This window comes from Calonectris borealis, chromosome 10, assembly GCF_964195595.1.
Source record: "Calonectris borealis chromosome 10, bCalBor7.hap1.2, whole genome shotgun sequence".
NCBI lineage: Eukaryota > Metazoa > Chordata > Aves > Procellariiformes > Procellariidae > Calonectris > Calonectris borealis.
In genome coordinates this window covers 19,644,905-19,656,918 of record NC_134321.1, presented here as the reverse complement: position 1 = coordinate 19,656,918, position 12,014 = coordinate 19,644,905, and the positions used below count along the sequence as shown (strand labels likewise).

General features: G+C 38.1%; 1 protein-coding gene across 1 annotated transcript in view; it reads right to left on the bottom strand.

The window, feature by feature from the left end:
* DOCK3 (dedicator of cytokinesis 3) overlaps positions 1-12,014 on the bottom strand; it is a 148,526-nt gene that overhangs the window by 14,422 nt on the left and 122,090 nt on the right. Inside the window, exons 36-43 of the mRNA XM_075159267.1 lie at positions 8,597-8,738; positions 7,124-7,290; positions 6,485-6,571; positions 5,864-6,043; positions 4,808-4,891; positions 3,386-3,502; positions 1,972-2,093; positions 167-378 (exon numbers count right to left, since the gene is read on the bottom strand). Of these exons, the coding sequence (XP_075015368.1) occupies positions 167-378; positions 1,972-2,093; positions 3,386-3,502; positions 4,808-4,891; positions 5,864-6,043; positions 6,485-6,571; positions 7,124-7,290; positions 8,597-8,738 (1,111 nt within the window). The remainder of the gene's footprint in view (positions 1-166; positions 379-1,971; positions 2,094-3,385; positions 3,503-4,807; positions 4,892-5,863; positions 6,044-6,484; positions 6,572-7,123; positions 7,291-8,596; positions 8,739-12,014) is intronic.

The window sequence follows — 12,014 nt, the reverse complement described above, 5'->3', positions numbered from 1 at the left end:
ACCACAGTAGCCGCTTTCACTGTACAAATACAGAAGATTTCTTCCCATAGTAAACATAGCTCAATTATTCTGTCATCTTTCTTGAACAATGTTAGATTCTACCTATTCAGTTTTTTGAGAAAAATATCACAGGACAGATCCAAGCACGTGCATAGGTAGAACGTACTCCTCCTAAGCATAACCCTCCAGAGAATGTTCAGTGCTGTTTCAAACAACCGCTGCTGGTTGTGCTGGAGCTGTACCTGCATGTGGTACATATCCTCAGCAGTCTCCCCCACAGAACTGTCTGTTAGGATAACCAGGTTTCCTGTTTCGCTGGAGGTGTGGGACGACAGAGAGGATGATGAGTGTCGGACTGAACCAAGCAAGTTCAGTGGGCTGGAATAAAAACAGAGACCGAACAAGGGCATCATTATTTTTTGAACCTGTGTTTTAATTTGTGAAGTCTGATTTTTTCCAAGCTAGAAAGTACTTGCAGTTTCCTACTGCTTTAGGTTACCTCTAGATGTCAAACACTTTTGAAAAATCAGGCTGAATAAGCTTAAGCAATCCACGAATGTGAGTAAATATGAAAGAAGTGACAATAAGGCTACATGTAAGACAACATAGTATGTAGGACGTAGAATTTCAGAATCCCAGGCCAGGTTAACATCATGTCATGACGCTGGGTGCACATCTGTTTTGTTTATAACAGAACATTCTGAAAACACGCTCATTTTTAATGCTGAAGTACGATGAGTGGGAGCAGCTTAAAAAAACATTCCAAAGGAAGCCAAGCACGAGGTACACAGGTCAAAATACAGTTTTCCTTATTGCATCTGTCGGACCTCAGCATTGCAGTTGAAGGCAACTTTGTAGATGACAGTAAATTAATATAGCGCAGCTGGTGTGCAGGCTGCACCCTGATCTCACTCATGAAATTAATTTTTTGTCACTCTGAATCACGTACACAAATACATATTTTGTACGCTACAGAATCTCCCTAGTTTGCCCTAAGAACTAAAAAAGGTTTTACAAAGTGAGGAACTTTGAGGAAAAAAAAATTATCACCCAGACACCAATTGTCAACTGCCAAGCCACTAAAGTAGTATAAGAGCTACTCAATTTTAATAGTAAAAAGAATGTCACCATCCTGAATTCATGTACTAAAGAACAAGTTTCGGCAGCTTTTCATGCCAAGCTTTAAAAAGAGCTAAGCTATGTGGACCCACCAAGAGAAATAAACACGAAAGAACAATTAAAATTTCGTAACTTCAGTGACATTCCTGTCACTGTTTTTCATGCTGGCATGGATATGTACATTTTCAAATAGGCAATTTTGGCTGGATACAAAAACACTGTTTTGCCTGAAAATCCCAATTTTTATCCTCAATCATTATCTCAGTTTTTATAGATGGATTCAGTTTGAATAAGCAGCCACATTTTCAGATGTTTCTGTGAAGGCTGAGCTATTTTTTGGTATTCTGATCAAAACACCTTGGCAGCCTTTCTTATATTTGGGTTCTGATTTGATCAGAATTATAAAAACCGATGTGAACATTTTTTGATCCTTAAAAATGGGTACATACTGAGTTGGGTTCTAAAACAAGCAATAAAATTTTCCTTTTATGGTAGATAAGGATGCATTTATTTGCTGTTTGCATAACAGAAGTAGGACAAGTTGGAACCTCCAAAGTCAGATTGAATCTGGAGATCTGAATGGCAGATGTGTGTTTTCTGCCTCTACAGTAAGTAAGTGATGGAGTAACATCTGGAGGTATTTAGCATTTGCTGCAAATTGGATTTCTCAACTTTTTGATTCCAATCCTCAATCAAACTTTAATAATTAGCACGGAACGAAGACGGAAGACACTTTGGCCAAAACTCATCCTGCTCCTCCTGCAGTACTGTTAACCACTTCTTAGATCCTTGAATCTTAATGCAACAGTGTGCAGAGATCCTAGATATTTCAGCAGAAAAAAAACAGGGTACCTGTGTCGATGCACCAGCTTTATGCTCTCTGGGCTCATAGGTCCATGCGAAACCAGAACATTGCTGCGTGGTGTACTAGTGCCAGAACAGGCCGGACTCAGCTTATCCAAACCAGGTAACTCCTGCAAAGGAAACATACTTTAGCTGAGTTGGTCATGGAAAATTGCAAGTTTTCTTCTCAGGAATATCCTGATCTGTTTCCATGTTCTCTACAGTTATCCTCAGTTATCCTGCATTTTCACAGGATAAAGAGCTTCAGTGCTTTACAACCCTATTCTCTGTTTATTTCCAATAACACTTTCTAGCCAGTATTTCAGGAGTTTGGGAGGAAAATAGAGGCATAGTGTGGCCCAAATTACAGCCACCTACATTTTTCAAAAAAGAAATGCGGACTCAAAAATACAGATCTTGTCCAAACTCTCAAGAAAGGTAGTGAACTCCAACTGGCAACTGCAACTTGTACGGCTCTTATCTACTTTGAAAGAGAAAGGCCATATTTTAAAATTCTGGTGCTGTTATTTCTGGCCATCCTTGCATAGTGTTCACTCCTAAGAATGGAGGAAAAAGCCTTCAAGCCTAGAAGCTACCTTAGAAAATACATACTCCAGTTGGAAAGTAAAGTGCTAACACACATATTTCAAATAATACTTTTACATTATAGAAAGATAGCCTTTAGTTTGGTTGTGATAATGTTCAAGATACTGTCTAGGTATTCATAAAGATTTCATTATACCAGGAAGAGGGGAATGCACTGCAAATTTCTGAGACCCACCTGGCAAAGATGTCTCAAGTATAGTTGTCACGGAATACTAATGTACAGCAGAGCACACACAGAAGGAAAGGTATCATTCCTAGAGGATGATATACTTCTGGTATATAACGGGTGGTGTGAACCGTGCTCTGGAGGCAGTTCCGCTGACTATATAGAAACTATAGACCCCTAATAGTGCGTGTCCTGATCACCAGAGTTGGATGCCTAAAGTAACCAACAGGAATTTGTGTCTCTGCCTATATAACAACACTTCTGGAGTGCCTAATCCATGTCATGCTACTCTAAATTACGGCAGTTCTTTTGAAGAGCATCTAACGCTCTCTGTTAATCTTTCTTCCTCTGTTTTACATCATTTTCTGCTATGTAAGACAGTAACTTAAAATGAAGCTTTACAATTGTTTTGTGATACAACAAAGAACATACAAATACTAAAAATTCTAGTTTACATTAAAGGCTAAGTTAACAGACTTACTAGGACTTCCTTCTTGCACAAAAATCAACGATTTTTTTGATAATTTGGCAATCCAGTAGGTTCAATCAATGCTGTATCAGCCCAGTTCTTTTGTGAACCTTACTGCAACTGATAGAAGTTTAATCATAACTCTGCATGGTTCAAAATGGGAAAAATGGCTGCCAGCTTACATGGTACAGACTGGATCGCATCATCTGGAACTGGTCTATCAGTTTCTTATGCAGAGGACGCATTTCTGGGTGTACAAATTTCTCATGGACTGCCAGACCCACTCCTAAGACATGTACCTGTTAAAAAGAAAACATAACATCACGAAACCAAATAAATCGTGTCTAAGAGATAGAATAGAAGCCTGTCCCGCAGTTCTGTCAATGTGCAAGAAAGTACTGTAAAATATGCCACCGTTCATTTACAAGATTGCTGATAATTAAGCAAGCCTAGGAGACCTGGCAAGTTCATGTTACTTCAACAAGTACTTTAAGTGTGAGACAAGTATATTTATGTCATATTGGATTACTTTTGTTAGAAGATAACTGTAAAAAATTACCAGATTGTTTCTCTCTCCAGAGTGAACAGCATTACGTCCTCACACAGATAATTCATTGTGACAAAGAAAATTCCTTCCACCCAGTGTCAGAGAAGGGGTCAAAGTTGCCAACAGAGATTTCAAAAAGGAGTTGCTGGTAACTGAGCTGAACAGTGGCAGTGTGGCATGCATAGTCACTCTTTCTGTTGCTCATTATTTATTTTTAAAGGTCACTTTTTCAAAGGTCAAACATATAACATTAGCGATTGAATAAGATTATATAAGCTCTCAGATGAAAGAAAATAGTAATGATAGCAGGCTTGAGATGTATATAATTCCCTAGTGATCCAAAGTGTGGTGGTATAAAGTCTGTACAATAACTAATTAATCTTCAAACATCCTCTTGAGGATTGAAGAGAGATAAGCATCATTGTTATTTTACAGATGGGAAATCTGAAATGCAGTTAAGTGATTTGTTGAAGAAACAGGCCTAGTAGCTCTATTCAGACTTGGACACATTGTTTAATGGGGCATATCTTGCCAAACTTCCAGTTAAGAGGGATGCAATTTTCTGATTTCACTCCCATCAAAGCATCCAGCTAGCTTTATCTACCAAGATGTTTCATGGAGACACTAAGGAAAAATAAAACTGCAGATAATACAAATAGCCATTAAGTCTTCCTATGTAGCTCTGCCAGTTTAATCTCAAGCCTGACCTGGCCTCTCCTGACTTTGATTATCTTTGAAATTTACTGGGAAGACATAATTCAAAATGCCAAAAATGAATGGCAGGCTTGAAACATGGCAAGATGTCTGTTGGATAATAAATGGAGACAACAAAATTCATGTACTTTTAGCTAAGCTTCATCTCATGTCCCATAAGGTGAATGGCTTGTTCATAAACTCCTTGGCCATCTCCCCCCTCTTTTTTGTTTAAATGTACTTTAGATCTCCTGTACCAAAACTCTTTGCTTCGGAATGGATCAGTTGGATCTGATATGTTTAGACTGACTGCTGATGAAAGCAGACACTGTAGCAATGTTCTTTTGCATCTGAAAAACAGTACCTGTTCCTGCATGAGTTCCTTGAGCTGTGTAATCTTCTCTGCATCTCCAGGGTGCTTTGTGATATAATCTTTATCAAAAAAGGCCTGTAGAAAAAAAAAAGCCGCCTGCTGACTGGAAGATATTTCATTGTAACTTGGTGTCAAAGGATGAGGGGAAAAGGTCCAAAAATCTTAGGAAAACTAAATATACTAAGCTAACAGCAGCAGCTCAATTTTATTGCTTTTAGCACTCTGGGATCCAGGTAAAGCTACAGTACAATTTTAGCAACCTTGATGATTCTGTTGAATCGTGAATGTGACCAAGTCTCCCCATGTGATAGTGATGAGCAGTATCACTAAGCCTTGTATCATCCAGTTATTTGAATTTTATATAGTTTCCTTCACATAAAGTTAAAGGAATTAAGCGAGTAAAGTGGTAACTAATGTAAAGCATGAAGAGCGTTTTCTTCACGGCTCTGTAGGGAAGACATGTCCCACATCCCTGGACCACTGCTACCATTTTTCAGTATTTCACCCTAGACTTACCTTTGGCAATGCAGAGTTCAAGTAACAGCTTGCCAAAAATTATGCCAGATAACACACTGCATATACGATCATTTTAGGGTTACAGTGAGTCTGAAATCAGGCTAGCAAAGATAATGGTTGAGTAGCATGAATTAGCAGCTTTTCCTGATTACAGGCCCAATCAGTCTCAATTCTATGAGTCCCACTGCCTCTATTGCAAAATGGATTTATAATGTAAGCAGTATAAAAAAAAAACCTGCTTCACGCTTTTACCTGCTAAGTCAGGATTTCCAGGTAAGCCACATTTCGTTCTTGAGAAGCCCCACTGCCAACCGTACCTACCTCAATGCAATATCCCAACTCCATCTTTGGATCCTCCTGTTGACGTGTGGCAAGCACTGATGCAGAATAACTAAGTAGGGGTTTTAACCTCATATTTAGAGAATGTGCATGAAAATCTCTTATCTTATTAAGTCATACTCTCTTTGAAACAGAAATGGAAATAAAATTGAAAAAAGATGATACTAAATTCAGAAGCAGAGCCTGGCTTACCTCCTGGTATCGTGCAATTCCCCCATTAACAGCTGCATCAATCACTCCATTCAGACACATGCTGAGAAGATTAATGTTACCATGCATTTGTTTATGCTGGTACTGGCTTATCAGTGTTCTCAGCTCCTGGTTTTTGTTCTCAACCACTTGAATGGCATTTTCCAAGGGACTTACTTCAACCTCAAAGGCAATAAAATATACTTTAATTCCATGGACACTTCACTGACATTTATTATCTTCCTTGTAATGAAATGATACTCTAGGATTGTTTAGTGATGTCTCTTAGTTTTTACTGCTTTGTAGAAAATTAGCTACATTAATGAACTTTACTGTTAGCAATGCTATATTTCAGGTCACTGAGTTGCGATAACTTCTTTCTGTATACTGAAGATACGGCAACAACGCACTGTCTCCATTATACTGTCATTTTCCCTCACATAATTCCCCTGGTTATATTCAGCAATTATTTAGACTAAGTGGTGGAAAAAGGACATACTTAATCATTGGTAAACTTCCTCATTTTAAACTGCAAGACTTCAGCCAAAGGAGTTTTAAGTTGCCTATCCATGTCCTCAGTAACTCATCATTTCAAACCCTAATTACAGGAACTATGAATGTTACCAGTTCTCTTCTCTCCACTTCAAACCAACGAGAGATCCCAGGCAAACTGTGAGTCAAGGTCAGAGTGGTGCGTTCAATCCATAAGCTCTGCAAAGAGTAATTGAGGATGTGAGGTACACAGTGAATCACACTCATATCATCTGTACACTTACTACAGGTGCTAAGGGGGTGAAGTTCAGAAAAGAATATATTGACCTCCTGAGCATTAACTTACTTTGCAGAATGTCATGCTGAAAGTCATTTGAACAACAAAACCAGAATTCAGTATGCTCTAAAGCAACACATTCAAGATTTCTATTAATTTTTAAAGGTTGACCACCAATTCTGTCATGGGAACCAAGACGACATTGCGGATGTACATGGCAGTAAGAAAAAAATTCCAGCCAAACAAAAAACCCCATCCTTGCTTCAAAATGCATCTCTCCTGGCACTAAAATAACTCACCTTTAAACTGGACAATGCTTTGATCAGGTCAGGTGTGTAAACACCAGACTCAACAGCTACTTGTTATTTGAGTTATTACAGTATCTTTGGCCATCAAATTAGGATTACTTGACAGACTGTATAAGCATAAAATAATAAGACAGCATTCGCCTTGAAGAGATTAACACTTAAACACTGCTTATTCGCTGCTTCTACCTTAAATTCATTCTCCTTGTCCTTTGGGCCCTTGTGGAAAGGCCTGTCATAGCGGAATTTCCGGATGTTGTTGACTCGGTAAAAGCTCTTTATGCGATCAGGGACGCGGTCCATTTGCAGCACATCTATATTGTCTGGGATGGGAGTCACTGCATAGATCTGTAGATCTGTAAATTATGTAGTCAAAGAAAGCCACGGTACATCAAACAGGAAAGCTATCTCTAGTGTGGAAAGAAATAGGATGGTGAATTCAGAAAGTCACACTCCTCTTTGTTTTCCAGCACTACTCTTTTGCAAGTGAAACAACACAACACTAGACTAGAACTACTAGGAGAGTCTACAGAGTTACAGTACCTCACAGCCAGGTTAACCAAAGAGGAAGATACCTGAGGATGCAGAGAGTATGTAAGATCCAAAATATCTACAGCAGGCAAAATATCCAGTTCCTATTAGTTTTAATTAGAGCTAGGTACCTCATTTGTGCAGGCACTTTAGTAGATCTTGATGTATTTAGGTACCTAAATATCTAATATTTATCTTTGATAAATTTCGCCTTAGATACTTCAACTTTGTCTACAAACCAAAGTTGTCCTAATTTCATCAATTTACAGTCCAGTTTAATTAAAATGGTTTAACCTCAGTGTTACAGACAAGATCTCTGCAAGCATAAACCAACCCAAACACACATACAAACAACCCCTCTTGTCTATGAAAGTATCAGTGTTATATAGCAACCAAGAGTGAAAAGCATGTGCTGTGAAAGACAAGTGGGAAACGCCAGCCAATTTCAGGAGATTTCACTTGCTGACAATGTCCTTATGGTTAAAGTCCTGCCAAATATCCTTGCTGTTGTCACACAAGCCAAACAGTGGTGTTCTCATGACTAAAATCTCCAAGAGTCTCCACAGACCCATTAAATGTTAGGTGGTTCAGCCCTTAAATGTACATAGCATTGTATTGTTGCATCAAATCACCGTGCAGATGACCAATGAGAAGAATGAGTTTCAAAGCCTTAGGTATAAAAGAGTTCAGCAGTTTAAAAGAAAGGGAGACTGCAAAAAAAAAAAAAAAAAAGATGTGAAAAATAAACACAATGGAAAATAACACTGGAATTCCAAATATTTGGAATTAATATCTGTTCCCAACAAAATGTTCTCCAAGAGAAGGTATCGGGAGTACTTTTAACGACACAAAACATGCATTATGGCAATACTATTGGTAAAGGTTAAAACACGGATGTGACCAAGCACAGCTATTTCCCTTACACATTGAATACGACCTGCATTACTCCCTGAATAAAAAGTGACAGTTCTCTCCAACAATGCATAGTGCAATGAACCAGTTAGTGTATCCAGCTCTACCGAAGACACTTAGGAACTGAGGTACCCAAGTCGATGACCTTTTCAATACCTTCCTCCTCTGTGCTCTACCGCTGTTGTTCTAATCATAGTTTGCCCTTTCACTGAAGGATACACTGGGCATCACACTGCAATATAGAGTCATCTGGGTGGTTTGGATGCTGCATTGCAATGGCTTGTGGGAACTCACTCAGCATCCTCTGCTGGAAGGCTTCCAGCCTCTCATAGTCGTGGCCCCGACATACATATTCTTTATTCTGCAAGAAGGACAAGTATAAATTAGTCTCCTTAGAAGTAAGTTAAATTCTGTTGGCTTTTATCTCACTTTAAATTTTACTGCTTCAAAACCAAAGATAAATGACAATGTCAATATGCTAATGCGAGAGTAAAATGTGCATTTAACACAGCTGATATATTTTATTCTTTCTTTTTCTGTACAATGTATTTCATCAAGAAATGATGAATAAGTAGACTATTCCACTAACCTCTCAACAGAAAGATGCCTCTGATCCATACTTACGTAGCATTCAGTCCTACTGTCTTTTCTTATTTGCTTTTCAGACAACTGAAAAGGGACTATTTTTTAATGGGACTATACTGAAACTTATCAACCAAAACTAAGTCACCAGCTCAGCTGTTCTAGACTGGGAAAGCTGCTGTCAAATACAGTTTACACCAGATGGATAAAAGTCCTGAGGATTTCATAGAATAGAGGGAGATACATGTTTATCAATTTATCCGTTATCCTTAGAGAGAAGTCGTAACAAACTGTTCACAAAAGTCATTGTTTAATCATTGCTGTATTGTCATAGCCATACAATCCACCTCTAATTATGTTGAGCAATACATTCTCAGAAACTCCCCCGTCTATAGTGGAGTAATATGGAAAAGCCTTATCAAGAGTTCTCAGTTGGCCACTTAGCAAATTCCCCTTCAGCCCTAAAAGGACTTTCTTCTTGATGAACAAAATTTCGTTTCTGCTAGTAATGGAAAGCTTGCATTTAGATATGCCTCTTGAGGCATTAAATCAATTGTGCAGAGTTCTTGGATGCTTTTTGAGACACCTCAAACTTTGAACAGCAAGATACAGGATTTCTAAAGTTCTCAGTGTCATAAAGATTGTATTCCAGTGTCTTAACCCTATTACCACAAAACACAATTTTGATTGGTGTTAATGTCTCCTGATGCAAGACCAATCAAAGCAGGCAAATTCTCTAATTCTGGTAGTTTTAACTCTCATACACGTAAGAATAACTAGAAGTACAGGAAGATTTTTCACCTTCATAAAACAAACAAAAAATCCCAGCAAACAAGAACAGTTCCCCCCTTCTATTTCTTGCATTTAGAAGCTGCAGTATATGCAATAATGTTTTGTTAATTGCTCTGGAAAAGGGTTGTGTCCGAGCAGTTCTTGATCTTGTAGCAAAATCAAAGAGAAAACAGCAAAACCCGATCATAAAACACGGCCAAGGAGTGCAGGTATCTTTGGCTTTGCATTTAAACTTTATGTTCCAGCTGTGACATATGTCACTTTGTATGCATCAGTCACAGCAACCAATGAACTTAGAGAAAAACTGCATGATGAATCTTGGCAGTTCAGTCTGTAATGCTCAAACTTTGCAGCTATTATTAAATTTGGAGTGAGTTCATGTTTGAAGATAATCTCTTCATGACACTTACTGCATCCTCTATTTTAGCTTTTGATTGCAGCAATCCAGAAAACTGTAAGCCTATAAATAAAGTTATTGTGATTCTAAAAATAATGCCCTGAAAACACCTCAAAGCTAAATTTAATAGACTTTTCAGACAGATGCCAACACAAGATCTCAGAACGTGGCTTGTCAGGCCTTACTTGAACTTCTGGTAGGTGGAAGACATGGACAGTTTTAATTTACTTATGTAGGAAGGCTAGAAATAGATGCAAAATTCATAGAAACATGAACAATTACTTTTCTCGACAAAGGGTCTTCAAAATCAAAGGTGTAGAAAGAAGTGGTTATTTTCTGTCTTAAGCTATACAGCAATAGCTATACAGCAATAGAAAAATAAATGAGAAAAGAGTTATTTGATCACTTTAAATCACACCCATATAAATTTGAAAATTTTAAATGCATGTAAGTCTTTTTCTTCTCTAGAATAGCTGCTTCCAATCTCTTTACAGAGTGATCCGTGCTGATGTAATTGCTAATGGGCTTAGTCTGTGCTTTGCAATGTGTATGCTGTATGGATCATTAGAGAGAAAAAGGAGGAGGATGACTTTTAATGAGATTGCTACATCAGTAATCTGCTATCAGAAGTACTGCTACCAAATATAATTGCAGAATTAACAAGGATTATAATTATGTACGCTCATGTTCGCTGTTAATGTCTCCAGCCAAGTATCCATATTGTTACAGCATTTCGCAAAGAGTAAGTGCCGTGCACTGAAAACTCGTGCAGTGTTAAACACACAGGCCATGCAGGATCCAAGATAAAACTGTAGAATCCATGATATAGTAAGATAAGCTAGATTCACTGATATTGCTTCAAATGTAGGAACATTTATGTGCCATAATGACTTTGTTGTCATTCATTTTCTGAAACATCTGTTGTTAGATATAAAAAAAGAAATTGTCAGTTTTCTCTGGAGATCTTCATGAAAGGCTAGCTACCGCTCCATACTGCCACACTTGTCATTTCCTCAGATTCCTCTGCAGATGTGTTCTACACACTCATTCGGGCTGCTACATTATGGCACTGTTCAACTTCACCTTGGAATAACATGAAGCCACCCTTTATCCACAGGTATTTTCACCTTGATTAATTCCAACTTGCCTTTACATCCCCTGCCTGTGTTTCCATTGAAAGACTGTAATTAAACACCAATACTTAAATCCTAGTTAAAAAAAAAAACTTAGTAATCAGAGGGAAATTTAAGGGTGCCATTTTCAAAATGGTACACAGTTTGGCTTTTTGTAGCTTCTTACTGTATAAGGCAAGAGTGGTGCCATCTCCTGTCAAACCATTTCTTTAAAGAGAACACAAAACGCGCACCTCCAGTCCTTGTAAGCACGCTTCAAGTTAGCTGTCCTGTCAAGCTAGATGGCATCTATCATCAATTTTCAGACAGCTCTTACAGCAGTTGTCAGATTATATTCCTTCCTTGCTCTGAACTAGCAACAAGACACTGTATGTAGAAATATCCATTTTAAGTTTGATTCCTCATTAGGAAAAGAAGATAACTTCACTTTTTAAATGGATTGCAGACCTGATCCTGTATACAGCAGCAGACAATAAGCTCAAAGTGAGGACGTGTCCAGAGAAGCTGCTGGGCTTTTTGTTGAAGAGAGAGGAAATTTTCGCTTGTAGATAGTGTAAGAGAGTCATCAATCTGGTATTAGAATTATTCTGTCATGTGAGACTTTTCAAAGCATGATAATTTGAGATGATGAAAATTATTTGAGTAATGACCCAACATTGCTGCAATACAGCATTTTGCTTAATATAGAGGCAATTTGTGCTGCATCTGCAGATCGTCAAAAATACACATAGGC